Source organism: Pholis gunnellus, assembly GCF_910591455.1.
Source record: "Pholis gunnellus genome assembly, chromosome: 17".
In the NCBI taxonomy this organism is placed as follows: Eukaryota; Metazoa; Chordata; class Actinopteri; order Perciformes; family Pholidae; genus Pholis; species Pholis gunnellus.
Genome location: NC_136544.1, coordinates 13088381 through 13104638, shown reverse-complemented (window position 1 = coordinate 13104638; position 16258 = coordinate 13088381). Strand labels below are relative to the sequence as shown.

Sequence of the window (16258 nt, the reverse complement as noted above, 5' to 3'; positions counted from 1 at the left end):
TATCAGAGAACCCCACAAAGCAAATAGGCCGACTCAGGACAACATGAACCCCGTTTTTTGCAAAGTATCGCGAGAAGAGAACTGATGCCCCCCTCCTCAACGTGAAGATACTGAGCTCAATGTGTGTGTCGCTGCGTGGGGGGAGTTCTCCTGATGTCATTTGGCAGAAAGGGAGGCTGAGCTAACGGGTGGAAAGCACAACAATAACGTTACCGCTTTTAACCGTCCACACCGGGACCTGTGACGTCTTTTGTGGGATTTAAATACGCAGCGTTAGATACCGTCCTACCTCACCGAAGAAGAAGACAAGCGAGAGGAGGGGAAGCTAACGGTCTGAAAGTACCAGATGCTATACCAGCGAAGAAGAAGAAGGAGAACGGGTTGATGGGTTCTCGCTCTCTCTGACGGCTAACGTGAGACCGTTTGCTAGGAAACAAGGACACCACGAAGTGAAGGGAACTTTGCGTCGCTTCCTCTCCACCTCCGTGTGTGTGTGTGTGTGACATTGTGTCTGAAATGCTAGCGCGGTCCCGGCCGTGGAGCAGCCTCTGGGCCGCAGCTCGGCTCACCGAGAGCCAGAATCTGTGAAATAGCTAAGCTAGCTTCTCTAGCTAGCCGCATCTGTGTCCGATGCTGCTGTTGCTGCTGCTAAACGGATCCGAGGGACGAGACAAGCGCGCGTGAGTGAGCCGTTTGGTTTACCGTACTTGGACTACAAACGGGCATTTGAGATGTGATGCTTTTTGTGCCTCGTATTTGAGTCTTTTTGTAGCTGGAGGCTAAGGAGCTAACGTTGCTGCAGAATGCCGAGCAGAACCACAGCAGCAGCAGCAGCAGGCTCCCGTTGAGGGGGGCGAGGTTAGACTGATAACAGCCCCACAGAGTCTCTCCACACTCGGGGGTCACATTTTGGACAACGACCACCCCCGTCCCCCGTCCCCCCCACGTCATTCACCGCCTCATCAGCTGGCGACATGGATAAACTCACGATCATTTCAGGGTGCCTGTTTTTGGCAGCAGATATCTTTGCAATAGCCAGCATTGCAAACCCAGACTGGATCAACACTGGCGAATCAGCAGGTAAATGAAGCCACAGCAGCCATTCACAACTACTATTATGATGTTTTTTAGCATCATAACACACACACACACACACACGCACACACACACTCACACTCTGCAGGGGATGTTGGCACATCAGATAATCTCCACCACAAAGATATGCTCCATTGTGTGGAGGGTTTCATCTGCAGCAGCATCTTTCGTCCTCCACAGCAGAGTGTTCTGTGCATATTTATGTTGCTTCCTGAAATATAAGACCACTAACTTACAATTGTATCCCTGATTGAGCAGCATCATGGCCCCCTGTTGCTTTTTAGGGCAGCAACTGATTATTGTTTGCATGACTCTTGATAAATAAATGCATCTTTAGTCTATAAAAATGTTAGAAAATTCCTGGATTCCAAGGAGATGTCTTCTAATCACCAGTGTGCACAAAACAAAAATGATATTTAACTTGCAGTGATATTTAAAAAGGACAAGCAGCTCATTGTGACGCTGAAACCAGAGAATGTTTTGACCTTTTGCTGAAATTTGTATTAATCAAGTCTCAGGAAATTCATTGTAGATAAGCGACTGATCGATGAATGAATTTATCAAGCCTAAAATGCTAAACACAGACTTGTAATTGCTGCTTAGACGGGAGGATTTGACAATGTGCTCTATGGAAATGTTGTAGACTAATAGTTGTTTAATGGAAAGAAAAGCAACAGATTGATTAGTTGCAGCCTTTTTGTTCTGTCAACTGACTAATTGATTCAGCGTCTTTTATCATTTTAAGCACTCAAAGTTATTGCGGTCCCGTGTTTCTCTGGTGACTTGACATTTGAAGTGACCCACATGTGATCAGTCCAATCAGCGCTCACTTGAGGATCCAAGGCAGGTGCCCATTTGTGGCGTCCCTGCTGATTTTTGGGACAGAAGCACACGTGCTGTGAGTCCTCTCTTTATTTGTGTCGGTCTTGGAAAAACACATTCAGGCTATTGATAGACAGCTGCTCCTCTTTGTTCCCTCGGCAGGATGACAGCTTAGTAACTGGGTCAGGGAGGGTCCATCGTCCACCGACACACTCCCAGGGCTGTGTTAAGCCATCTGTACAAAAAAAAAAGTAATAATAGGATGCAATATGAAGCCACCGGCTATATTTGATCGTATCTAAAGTTAACGTACAGCCAAAGATTTGTGGGTAGTTTCTCACTACTTGCACACTGCATGGACCAGAAGTTGATGCGTTGCTGCATTTAAGCTGAGTGTGGGTGTTACAGAGTTTCACACTGCGGCCGACTTCTCACTGTTCTCACTTCCCCTCGGCTTTCATGGCCCTCTTTGATGGTCGTGATGTAACTTCTCCTTTTATGGTTTAATGAGACACGCAGGCGATGGACTACGACTCTGTTCTCACCGTTCTGAGAATGCACCAGCAGCTGTATTAGTTCACTATCATATATGGTAGTAAAGTAATATATGATGGTATACTAATACAGGTTTTTAATCCAGTCAATATTATGCCAGAAAGGCAGTTAGTTTGCTTGTAAAGGACATTTGGTGTAGATTTCCCCCCTGGGCAGAAGGTTACAGTATGAGTAGCAAATTAGTCTTATAACAGCCTATTTATATTATCTAGTAAATGTGAAAATAAATGCAGATTGTCATCATACCGCTTCACATAAACTCTAAACTCAGCGTTATCTGTGTTATAGAGTTATTTGTGACAGAGCCGTGAGTGTTTAAAGGTGATTATATCTTTATGGGTTGAGTGTGCTGTCTCAACCACACGTGTGGTTAGTTTTTGCGGTGCCACTTTTCTTTAACCAAAATATCAAATGAATAGTAAGTTAATTATTTACGATTCTCTATAATGTAGTTGTAAGTCAGGGCAAGTTTATTTATATGGCACATTTCAGCAACAAAGTAATTCAAAGCACTTTACATAAAACATCAAAAGCATTGAGACAAAGTGCAAAAGAAACATGTTTTTAAAGTATATTTGTATAGAATTGATCTTGTCATTCCAAGATAATAGAAAATAAAACTAAAATATGTTGTAAGCAGAAATGAATACGTGTTTTATTTTGTCAACAACTATAACTCCCCGTGCTGCTGTAAACTGATAATAAATGTAAAAAATGTTACACTTGTAAAACATAGTTATAATAATATAAAATGTCTTCATAGTAGATATATAGTTATAATTGTTGACAACTACTGTGCATTAACAAACATTTCAATGTCTCTATATCTGCTTAAAACCACATTATTGTCATAAACCATTTATTTAATGATTATAAATGTTAAAAAGGGGAATTTCTTTTCTTCACATTGTGTTCATTTTGCAGTTGCCAGCCATGAAATATATGCTTAGAACAAAACACATTCACTCACTAATACAGTGTGTGTTCCTTGTGTACGTAGGTGGGCATCATAACAAACGTATTTAGAAAAATGACTTAAAATTTCTGCTAAAATGTGCTTTCTTTCCCCCTGCATGTCGTCTACTTATTCCCTATTTCTTGCGCCCGTGGTTCCTCTCCTGGCCTGTCTTGTCTTTTAAGATGGTTTAGGCATATTACATAATTTTACATTTTCTCTTTGAGGCTCTGTTAAACAATCTTCCGTGTGATTCCTCTGTTACAGACGACATGACGCTAAATAGGCTTGAGAGACTCATTTCTTGCAGTGTGTGTAATTGTGATTAAGTTATTTTGGAGATGAACTATTCATCATGAGCTGTCTGCACTGTTTTGTCCTCGCCGTTACACAGACTGGTGAATAGCTTGAAGTTGTTATGAAGTAGGAGCCCCCCCCCACACACATTGTGTTATCTCCATCAGCTGACCTCTGGTTCCTCGCTGTGTTGTTGTCTTGTCAGAGGGGCTCAGCGCTTAACAACCCGCCCTTGTTGGACCTCAGCGGGTCGTCTTTGTGCTCAGAGCGTGGAGAAACAGACATGTTCTCCTGGGCAGTTAGCGTCAACAAAAGATGACTCTGCTGGTTTGATCAAAGCTTCTTTTTTATACGTACACAAACCGTGGGACTTGTGCATAGTCTGACGTCTAAAATAGATAGAGTGGGAGAATATTAAATTGTGTTATTTTAGGACACTCAGTGTCAATTGATGCAAAGCGACTGAAACCAGGCCCAGCCAATATCATCTAGTTACATAGATGCAGAGACAGCAGTTCAGTCCACCCTGTGCCACCAACGGGAAAAGGACAAAAACACCAGCGCTGGTCCAGAACTGCAGAGGTAAACATGACGATGTGCAGCAGAGTGTTGATTGTGAGCTTGAAACTGACTCCCTGCAAGTGGCCCGAGTGTTAAAATTGAAGCAGATATTACTTTCATCGCTTGTTGCCGGTGGAAGCATTTCACGGGCTGCCTACTCACTTATTTTGCATTGACATAGGCACCGGGGGTTGTAGATTAGATTAGACTAGATTCATCATTTAGCACTTAGGTTTCAGAGAATATAATACTCTCCTGGGCTCGTCTACCATGGTTTTGCATCCAAGCTTGGAGCGTACACATCAGCTGTGCTCCAGTGGCCCTGCGATGCAAGTGGGCGCTGTAAAAGCCTCCAGCAGCAGAAGACGCAGCTGCCTATATGCCGCCCACCATAGTTCAGAGGCCTGTTTGACTCATCCCTCCAGAGCGTCTAAACAGCATCAGCCCCCCCCCCCCAAATACTCCACTAATGACCGCATCATCATGCTGAAGATGAGCAGACACGGACCTCATTTCCTCTCATTTGGACCGAGACACGGTATTTTGATCATTGTGAGCACAAAGCTCACTGCAGGGTAACGGGACACGATGGGGGTCGTGCAAATAATCAGGGCCCCAAAATGGAGAATCGGCCCATTATTTTCCGAAAAAAAACAACCAGATTTGTTTGTATACTAAAGAGAATCCATTTTGGCTCGGGGTACGGTCACACTGGCTGCCTCCCGTTTACTTCCATTGAAGCCGGTGCAACAGATGAGTTCAAGCATTTTGTTCTGGTTCGTGTGAACTTGTTGGTCGGAGCTCAACTTTGTTTAACGTTGGTGTGAATGTGAACGATCAGCCAATAGAAATCTCTCTGCTTAATGTGTCTGCTCTGACTGGGTGTGTTGGGTTTAGGCATGTGGAGTGGGATTGGCCAGAGTAAGAATAGCCAATCAGAGGCAGAGTAGAGTGGGTCATGCCAACCTAGGAAAAATAATCTCGTCAGGCACATAACACCCCTAAAAACAGCGAATTGGTTTACGTCTTACTACTTTAACCCTTTCTCTGCGTGTTTTCAGTTTCTAAAAGTTAATTGTAACATTTTTGTCGCCTACAAATCTCTTATTCAGCGACGGCAAATTTCAGGCTTTAAAACCGTAACCAATGGGTGACGTCACAGTGATTATGTCCAACTTACTTCCCAACATGTCGAACTGTTTATCTTCATGCATATTCTTCGTGCGAAGCACAGTCAACGTTTTCTAGTTCTGGCCGTTGAAGTGAAGTCTGCCATGTATGAATGAAACTTACTTGTTATGAACACACTGTTGCTGTTTGAATATCAGACCGACATTAACGAGAACTTTTTGTTTATGCGCCTGCTTGTTGATTTGTTTACCTGTATCCGTGTGCCGTTGCGTGCCGGCCTCTTGTCAGGCAGGAATTCCACTGAGAGCTCGTGAAACAGCAGGAGGCCGGAGGATCCAGAGGAAACGGTCATAAACCGGTGCCAATAACCGCAGCTTTTAAACCTTTTGCTTAATGTTGCCCTGTTCCCAGCACCCCGTGTGTGTGTGTGTGTTATAAAGTAGGTTTGTATGCATGTAACAGTAGATGTAAAGCAGCATAACATCTCCAGACTCCAGGGCGTTTCTTTGGAACCGTTTTGAATTGTTTGTGTGGGTTGTAGCTGTTAAAGCTTTCTCTGGGTGTTACAAAGGGGACAGGATTTCCTCTGGACTGCCTGTTGAACCCCCCCCCCCACACACTTTGCTATTCTGTTTGTATTTAAGTGCTTTTAAACTCAATGGTGTTATAAGTAGCAGCGGCTTATATTCATTGTGTAAACAGAGGAAAGGGTTACAGCAGACGGGTTATGAAACATCTCGGTTCGGGCGCCAGACGGAGCGTGCAACGCGCTTGACCTTCTGAAATTCCAGCTCGCATGCTCGTCTCATGCTCGCGTCCACCCACCTGCTGCTGAACTTTATAATGTCGCCCACAAAGAATTGCATTGTCAGTGAATGGGTTATTTTGTGCTCGGTCAGAAAAAGTGTTTTTCCTTTTTTATTAGTTTATGCCCCAAATATGTGGAGGAAATAAAGTCCCCGTATGACTCTGAGAGGACATTGTGCCGTTAAGGCCTCAGTGCAGAATTAGCGTAGCCACATAGCGTACATCTTTAGCGTGAACGGTTTATTTAAAGGGGGAGTTTTTTCAACCTCTATTAGCACTATGGTGTTCATACATGTGTGGTTCCCCATTTTGTTCACCTTGTGTTGTTCGCAGCATGTTAACATGTTTGCTGTTTGAGCAGCGGAGCGTCGTCAAACACAAGTTTATTCAAACTTGACATAAACAAAATCAAACTCGCCGAAACCGTCTTGGTTAGTCTTTGCAACAATCACCATCTCTGCTGTCTCTCTATTTGCCCGCTGATCAAACTTTAGAGGCAGACTATTAAATTAGCAAAATAAAATGACATCACCCCAAAAAACCCAATCAGCGATGTACTCAGCCAACCGTCTATATATTCCTCTGTCCGCCCAACCCGAGGATAAGAAGAAGAAGAAGAAGAAGAAGGTTTTAAATACTTCAAATTTGGGCTTTGCTAAATGTTTTATGTTGAAGGAAATGCTTTTGACATGTTTGTTGGAGCTCAAGGATGCACACAATGAGTTTGGTTGAGTAACACACACATAACTTTAGTTTGTTTAGAAGAAAACTACTGCACAGGGCACCTTTTTAAGTGTCTAACCCTTATCTGTTTTTATTTATTTATCTGTGACTGTCTGTCATTTATAGCTCGTGCCATTTCAGGACTGAGCCTGAAGAAAGTGCTGCGTTAAAGAAACGGAAAGTTGCTCCAAGTACCCGCGTGACAATGAAATATGATCCAGGAAGGTCACTCTTTAAAAAAAACCACATCACTGATTTTAAAGGTTTTTGAAGTTTGTGTCCTTCGCTGTTAAATTGCAAAAGGAGGCAAACTGGATTTGACAACTCCTGGAAAGATACCACAGTGACAATTGCGCTTTTCATGCAGCTGTTGTCTCTCTGAACTCAGTCTAAAAGTGTCCTGTTATGTGTGTGCGCATATGCTTAAGTGTCATGGGGTATAGGATGGCTCATCTGCCATCCAGAAAGACCACTATACATCAGCCAAATGTGCTAAAACCCCTCTTAAGTTTTCCAATGAACGCCTCTCATCACTTATAGTCCGCCTTTCTTTCGCCGACGCCTGTGATCAGCAGAGGCCTGAGTGATGGGACGCCGTTCTGCTTACTCGGGTAGAAACTCCCCCTGAGGACGTGCTCTAATTGAATGACGTCCCTCCAGAGTGGCTGCACCACCGGAGCATGCTTCTGCTCCGAGTCCTGGCCTTCACGGCCATGACTTCCTGTCTGATCAATGATGGGTACAGTGAGCCGTCAGTGTGCATGAAATCCTAGTGAAGAGATGGAGGTAGGAGAGGGTTCTGGGCACTGTGTCTCAAAAATTCTTGCTGCAAATCGGTGTGATCATTGCAACTTCTTACAGATGCACGTCTCTGTTAAGTGTCCTTGTCACATACCTGCGTGGGGTAGATCCAGTAATTGGCAGGATTGATTTAATCCTCGCTTTCTCTTCTAGAGGGTGAAGAAAAAATATTGGCCACTCGCTGGCATAATTGGGCCCACCAGTGTGTAGAGAGCAGCTCCTCCCCAGCTCTGTACTGGAGACAAATTAAAGGAGATTGTCTCTCGTTTCTCCTCCTTCACTCATTCCTCTTTCTCTTTGACATCAGCTGAGCCGCTTCTCTTGTGTTTGCATTTACTGATAATGAAGTGTTCATATGTATTTTTCTGGTCAACTCCTCACCATTCAACCTCTCTCTGCAGGTGCCCTGACGGTCGGGCTAGTCCGGCAATGTCAGACCATCCACGGACGAGACCGGACCTGTATTCCACCTCGGCTGCCCCCAGAGTGGGTCACCACGCTCTTCTTCATCATCATGGGCATCATCTCCCTCACGGTCACCTGCGGACTACTCGTGGCATCACACTGGCGCCGCGAAGCCACCAAATACGCCCGCTGGATCGCCTTTACTGGCAGTAAGTGAACCAGACAGTGAACCCCCCACTTCTTCTCTGTCTCACTGCGTCTTTCCTGACAGGATCTTTAGAAAGTCATCTTTGCAACGTTTTTCATTTTCATGAACAATAGTCTCTTTAGGACAGGAAGTAATAAAAGGAGAAGTCAAGAGGTTTAATAAATGTGAGGCATTGGCCCAGTTGAGCACTGCTAATTTAGATTTTTAGAGAAGTGTGACGTCAGAAACATCCGAGACTCTATACAGGACCTTTTGTGTGTTTGTGTTTCTGAGAGTGACGTGAGAATGTGTGTTTGGTTGGTTGCGTTTGCACTTTTCCTAAGTGGTGTTCTTGCTCCCTGAAGCTAATTTATTGAGTAATGCAGCTCCTCTGATACCCGAGTAGGTGGCTTGTGCTCCACAGCGTTTCTCGAGCGTTTTCTTCTCTGTAAGATTCACTTCCAGCACTCGACAACAACAACAACCCGGCATCCACCTCGTGCAGCGTTTCATAAGGCTGTGTGGGAGGGCAGAGCGTGATTGGTTGGTTAGTTAAAGGGGAATAGACCGCCTCCAGCACACTGTGAAGGCACAACGCTCTGTATTATTGTTTGAAAGCCGGCTGCATTTTTCAGGACACGGGCAGATTTGAACAAGCACCCATTGAAAGTCTTTTTTTAAATGTATTTATTATTTGCTCGCCAGGCTAAATGCAGATTCATAATTAGGTGTTTATTACTGCTCGATAATCACTTGCCGATGAATCACCGCTTTCTCCACAGACCGGTCCGTCCGTCCGGTCAGCACAGATCTGTGTCACAAGCTAAATTGGACGGCGTTGAATCGATCGTTCGTTGTTTAAACATCACACTTGAAGGGAGTAAGGCGGTTGCAATTGTCACCTTTTGTCCCCTTGTTAAGCTTCTGTTGGCCATGTTAGACGAGAGGTATGTTGTTGTTATTCTTTTTAAGAGAAAAGATGGTAAATCATCACTTTATTTTGTTTTGGTTCTCCAAGTAGCAGACACTTTAGGGACTGATGGTCTTCCTGGGATGCTCTTGTATTTCAAGAGCCTGTTTGAAGTGTAAGAGAGGGACGAAGAGGTAACATTTGGATTTGAAATAAGCCCCCCTCCCCCCTCTGATGTTTCTGAACATGTAGCTGTGACGGAGGAGAGGGCGAGAGGTTAAGTAAGTGACTTGGCCGCGGGCTGAGGGAAGAGTTGAGGGAATAAAACGTGTTTGCACAGCTCAAGAGCCAACGTAGAGACGAGGCGTACAGACGCAGAATAAAGTGAAGCTGGTTGTGTTGAGGAGCCGGGGAGTCGGGTCAGCCAGGTGAAGGTTGAGAGAAGGTGGGCAGTCCGGCTCCAGGCCTCCGGCACCTGAATGGACAGCTTTGTATGACCAGCACAGACCCACCTCTGTGTCGCTACACACACACACACACACACACACACACACACACACACACACACCAGCAGTGTTTTCCCCAGGTGTGCAGGTTCAGAGTGGGGCTATGATAAATAATGAGTCGTGCAATACATTAACAGCAACTTCAGAAAACCGCCCCAAATACCCGTCTGGTCGTTCCACGGACTTTATTTTAAAGAGTGACTTCACACTAAAGCCACTAGTTTGTAAACTACCTGTACAGTCACTTTATTACACTATCTGTTGATTCTGGTCCCATTTTCATAAAGTCCTTTTTAAAATCTAATTATCATGTCAATAAATAGACTAATGGTTTCAGGTCGTTTGTGGGCCGTACATTAGTAACTATCGGTCATATCAGCTGAGACAATACTTTCTCCTGCAGAAGGTGAGCCGTGTGTCGTCAGCACTTTAGTGGAGCAGCGGACCGTGAAGTGCACTTCAATTAAGCTCGCAGGGATAATGCTGAGCTGCGAATTTCTGGCTCCATTTAAGTGTAGCTTACCACGCATCCTTCTGCAACCCCCCCCCTTTTTTTATTTACCATTTATACATGATTGGCATCCCATGAGTGTCTCTGGTGTTATTGTGGTTAGTGTTGCAAATATTTGAGTAGGACTAATGGCAGTATACTTCTACAATTACTTTGATTTGATTTATTGCTGGATTAGCCCAGAACAAATATCCCAATCTGTTTATTTGAATAATGTCGCCCACTCCTAATTAGATATTTAATCTCTGGGGTAAATTGTAGATATTTAATTGACAAAAATGTCTTTTAAATCCCAACGCTACTCTAACTTCCTCTAGCTGCACGACATGACAAAACTGTAACATCAGTGAGATTTATGTGACCGGCAAAAAAAAGTCATCCCTCAGGTACCGAACAGCTCTGCTAATTGAAAAGAGAGTGAAAAGGTGAAAGCTAAAAATGGCCGTCACGAAATGGATTAAACCAAAATACTTGAACACAGCCTCAGTGAGCTTTGAAGAGAGGTCGAGACGTGTCTCGTTCTTTGAGTTCTTGTAATTCTGATGAAAACTAAGCAGACGCAGTAATGTATAACAGCTCACATTTCTGAATGCAACATTAAAGAGTTGTTTTTAAGTACATGAAGCTCTTTCAGTTTGCTGTTTCACGTCACTGTGTGTTACATAAGTGGACTCGGGGGGGGCTGGACCCACAGCGTCAGTAATAACCTCTTCACAGGAAAAATGGAGATCTCCTCATTAGTAACAACTTAGTTATCCAATCACAGACTTCCTGGACAGCACCTCTTCAGACTCTGTAATGGTTTCCCTGTGCTTGGCTGTGCACACGCTGTGCACAGCATCACAACGTGCTTGTTGTGTTTTAAAGAGGTACTTTTTCTCTTGTGAAGTTTTTTTTTTTGTCATGCACATGTGTACTTCTAAAAAAGCCAATTAAAAAAATCTGGTTAACGGGGAACTCCATTGATTTTACACATCAAAGTGTGTTTTCAGGTCCTGGAAAAAAAACAAAAAAAACTTTTGTGGCTCCAGAGGGAGCTGCCCGAAGACTTGCCTCAAGTGATGTCACTTGAGGCAGCGTTGGTTGGGGATGAAGAAAATTAAAAGAATTTGACTGTATGGAGTAAGAAAGAAGTGATGCCTCTGTAGCCACTCCTCATCTCTGCTTAAGGCGAAATGCGTGAGGCTGCATTAGCTGCAATTATAAAACACCCGAATCTCAGGCCAATCTGTCAGCCACAGTGTTGCATTGTGGGTAATGTAGGCACCAGATTTTGATAAGGTAGAAGAGTTAATGGAGTGAAACAGACGATATCTCTGGTACTGCTCCACCGATTTTGAGCATCTATCCATTGTGAATCAGACATGTTATAAACATGTTATAAATCTGAGGAGGACTCTTTTTAAGGTGTTTTGCGACCGTTAACTAAAGCTCTTATGTAACATCTAATGACCGCCGAAAGAAACTACTACAACAACGTCAGCATACATGTGGCGTACTCTTCGGTCTTCATTTTTGTCTTTTCTTAAATGTAGGAAATTATTTTTCAGGATTTTACTAACTTGCAGCGAAACCAAACTGCCGTTAAGAAAGCATGAAATCTGATCCCTGATTTGCACCTTCAAGCATGTCGAGACATTTTAAACGGTGTTAATGAGCCTGAGGCTGTTTCATAAAGAGCTTATTTATGGTTTGTGGAGGAACGTTTACTGAAACTAATGCTGCATTCATGTGGGGTTGGAAATAATGCAAATCTGTGGTGAGCTCAAGGCTGCTTGATTATGTCACGCCTCTACCCACAAATAGCCTCAAGACACACGAAAGCTTGACTTTACGAACTTAAAAGCTGGAATTAAAGCATCCCGAGGGATTTAAAGATTTACCAAATCAGAAATATTGTAATTTAAAAATGGAAATGCATAAACAGAATTGCAAACTTGTCATGTTGAGTGAATTTTCTGTCATTTTAAACATTTTTGATCTTTTAATTGTGTGTGTTTTGTTTTATGTGATTGTGTTAACAGTAGATGGTGGATTTACAGCAACTCTTTTTGTTTTTGTTTAAATTTGTTGACATTATTTGTTAGTTGACAGTATAGTTGAACAGGAAACATCAGAATGTAAACATTAATAATCGGGTTCTTGTACAGTTTGGGCCAAACAGTGTTATCTCATGTAAATACACAGTAATGAATGTGCAGCGATACAGAGGGACAGATGTAGAGGCTCCTCGTCATCACACATGTTCAGTCATAAGCCTAAAGATCTCATGACATCACGTCCAGGCCGGCCTCTGCTCCACTAGCTTCTGTAACTCAATACAATCGATCATTCAGTGTTTCTTTCAAATGTATTCCTGGAGTTCAACAGCAATTTATTTGTGAGCACAAGACAAACTACAGTCGCCATAAACTGTAGTTATTTACGTCGTCGTAACTTGATTTTTCCATATCATAAAGTTCACCAAAGCGCTCTACTAAAACCATCTTTAATCTCTGCTGTCCAAACCCTTTATCAGCGTTTGCTCCTCTTTGACCTGCTGTTACTACAGACATGTCTGAACTAACACTGCAAAGGTCTAGAGCTTATTGGAAATGGTGCTGGTGAAATTATGAAACAAACAATGAAGAGAGCCACACAATATATCGTGGCATAAAACGCTTTTTTCCAAGGTTGTATTTTTAGTTCTTAAAGTCGAGACTTTAAATGAGGTCGTCTTCATAAGAGACTCCATGCGGGACAGTTACTGTACATCCGGTGTTTGGAGAAAGTTCCAGCTAAAGCGCTGCTAAAGTTATCTTGGTGTGAAGAAGTGTGGGTTTCCCTAACTGCTGCCGTGGTGATTATGAACTCTGTGTTATCCACAGTCCTCTTCTAACGGAGACGTCGTCGTGAAATGACCAACGCGTCTGTCATTTCTGCAGTCTGGTAGAAAAAAAAAAAAAAAAGATGTACTGGCACTCAAATGTGTTGCTTGATATTCTGTTGCTGCAAACTTGGCAGAATGATGTAAAATCTCTGACTTTTGATATTTGAAAAAATGTTAATTACATAAATGACATTTAACAGAAACGCAGTCTCTCATCTTCCTGAAACCCGAGAGGCCGAGTCACACCGATCACGGGGCTTTCTGAGTCCGCCTTGTGTAATTGCTCCTTCAATGCCTTTTTGAAAGGTACTGTCGTACGTCACTAATGAACCTGCTAACATTGAATTCAATCAGAGCAGCCTGTGCTTCCTGTTCAAGTTGAGTTCAAGCTTCATTTTCTGCATCTCGTGCGGAGATTAAAGGCTACAATGATGACGGACGTTCGACGTTTTGAGTTGACACTTTTAACACCTTAAGTGTACATTTAGAAAGATGTAAGAAAAGCTCTTGTCTGTACAGCATCATAAGATATTTTGCATTTAAGTGTACTGTAGACTAACTTTTCCTCTCTCGCTCCTTCCTTCCAGTGATCCTGTTCTGTATGGCGGCGCTCATCTTCCCCATAGGCTTCTATATCAACGAGGTGGGCGGCCAGCCGTACAAGCTGCCCAACAACACGGTGGTGGGCTCCTCGTACGTGCTGTTTGTCCTCTCCATCTTCTTCACCATAGTGGGACTTCTGTTCGCAGGCAAAGTTTGCCTCCCGGGCTGAGGACTCGACCACGCCCGCCCCTGGACTGAACACGGGAGGCTTTGAAAATGTTCTGGGATTTACAAAAACAAACAAACACACAAACGACTGAAAATCAACAACAACAACAAACTCTGGCCAGAAGCCTGAAACGGGGAAAGTCTTATGTGTCAAGAGGAGCGCGGCACCACGGAGTACGTAACGATAAAATAAATACATAAAATGAAAACCAACAAAACACTAAAAGTGGGGACTTGGGGCTCAGAGGGGTGGAGGAGTGAGAGAGCGAGGGCTGTCGCTGCACCTTTCCAGTGTTGATTTAAAACATGGCCGCCTCCGTCGTTCTGGAAAAGGGTGCTTAACGTGCTGCTGTCATGGCAACTGCGGCCACAATGCTGGCGCACATTTCTAGAGGACCGCTGCAGCCTCTCTTCATCTTGACCCCCGGCCGCCCGTCAGCGCCGTCACGAGTGCTCCTGTCGCTATTTTTGGCTTCTATTCGCTATTTCAGTTGTGTGTTTTTCCTCTGTTGTTGTACATTTTGTGTTCTTTTGTTTTGTTTTTTTCTCTTCCTCCCCCTCACTGCCTTTTCACTAAAGTAGATTGAGTGTAATTGAGGTTCACTGAACTGAATCCTGGAGGGGGAACTGGGTGTTTTTTAGTTTTTTTTTCCTGCCAGCTCGGCTTTAAAGCAGGATTTTTACTCTCGCCCGTCACTTCACGCGGCCCCCCAGGTGTGCGACTGGGGTGAGCAGCTGTGAGCACAGCTGTCCGGGCCGCTGTGGACGAGAGGAAGGCGCAGGTGTGACACCTCTTAGTGTCCAACCGGCTGCAGCTCAGGAGCAGGTAGCGGGAGGGGTGACCTCCCCTGGGCAGCACAGCAGGAGGTCAAGTACCATAAAGGAGAATGCCACTCAATGGAGGACCTTGCGTTATGTTATTTATAGGGATAGCAGAGCAACAGAGTGCTTGAGAGTATTATTTTGCTAAGCTAAACGCATAACTATGATACACATGTTTTGCCAATAACTAGACGACTGTGAATTTAGAGAACAATCCTCTGAACACAAACACCTCTTGTGTTTGTTAAGTACAGCCACAAACACGGTGACCTTTTCAAAGGTGTTACATTCCCGATGGGTTGAGATGAATCCATATCAGTAATTACAGCAGACAGTATTGAATCTTGATATATATGGAAGCGGAAGTTACATTAATAAGGTGTGAAAATAACGTGTGAATTCTGAAAATTGGTGGTATTCTCCTTTTTAATGTTGGACAGGAAAGAAGCGAGCCAGGAGCTGTTTTATTTTAATTTTTTTGTTGGTCTTGTTCAGTGGCGGCACAGGGACTGCAGGTCAGGTCCGTGCATGAGGCTGTGCCTCAGTGTGCTGCTCTTGAGGCCCGTGAATGAAACACACACACACACACATACACATGTAAAGCCACCTTTTTAGAAGTATGCCAAATTAGTTTTTATTAGATTCTTTTGTAATGTACCTGTGGATACATAAAACTATTACTGGGTTACTTTTATACAGAAAAACATGCTGATTTTCAGACTAGTTCTGTAGTTTTAAGTGTCTGTTTCCTTCTTTTCTAAGCAGATTGATGGATGTTTATTCACAATGAACATCTGTAATAATTCTTAAAAACCTCTGGTCTATACAAAGTGCCAAATTCTGCATTTGTTCACCCCACTTTTCAAACTCGTTATTCAAAATACTGTATCAGCAAATGTCTTCCATTTCTGAAACTAGTTTGTTCTCGAGTTCACCTCAACTCAACTGAATTGCTCTCAATTGTCACCAGTTCATAACCTACAGATTTACAATTCATTATCAATATAGTAGCAGATTCATTTTGTTTTGATCAAAAATAACACGTATAAACTTGTTCATTCATAACGATTTGAAGAGCTTACAACCTACTGTCACTCAGATCTCTTCTGAAATCTGTGTGTGTGTGTCCGTGTGTGTGTGTGTCCGTGTGTGTGTGTGTTGAATCAATCACGGAGCTCTGCCGCCAAGTCTTAAGAGTTTAGTTTTGTATTTCTGTTTCCTGCTCTGCTTTTCTTCCTCCCGGTCTGACGATGTACTCTGCTGGCTCCACACTCTGCAGTGCCCTCCCTGCGTCGGTTGGTTCAGTATCGTGCCATGACCTGTTTTTGTTTAATAATGTACAGACACACAAAAGGCAGGCTGTATTAGGAAGCACTGTGCGTTCAACAGTTTAGGTAACGGAAATAGAAGCACCACAAATGTATAAAAAAAGAGAACTTCTTACCTCATTGTTTTTGTTTCTGCTATTATTTTCTAATGGTGGCAACGTGTGCCCTCTAATTTGTCTCTTGCCTTCATCGGATGTCTTCA

The 16258-nt window shown here is 43.5% G+C and overlaps 1 protein-coding gene across 1 annotated transcript; it reads left to right on the top strand.

Moving 5' to 3' along the window:
* Positions 1-191: 191 nt before the first annotated feature.
* On the top strand, positions 192-14140 carry mosmoa (modulator of smoothened a). The gene is made up of 3 exons (XM_079178224.1): positions 192-1080; positions 8149-8361; positions 13723-14140. Exons 1-3 carry the CDS (start codon positions 975-977, stop codon positions 13905-13907), a joined length of 504 nt encoding a protein of 167 aa, XP_079034350.1. The 5' UTR covers positions 192-974; the 3' UTR covers positions 13908-14140.
* Positions 14141-16258: the final 2118 nt, after the last annotated feature.

Bases quoted from the DNA above. Each gene is read 5' to 3' on its own strand.
- mosmoa (XM_079178224.1), top strand. From the start codon at position 975: ATGGATAAACTCACGATCATTTCAGGGTGCCTGTTTTTGGCAGCAGAT. The intron at 1,081-8,148 runs GTAAATGAAGCC...CTCTCTCTGCAG, and splicing joins CAACACTGGCGAATCAGCAG to GTGCCCTGACGGTCGGGCTA. The intron at 8,362-13,722 runs GTAAGTGAACCA...CCTTCCTTCCAG, and splicing joins CTGGATCGCCTTTACTGGCA to TGATCCTGTTCTGTATGGCG.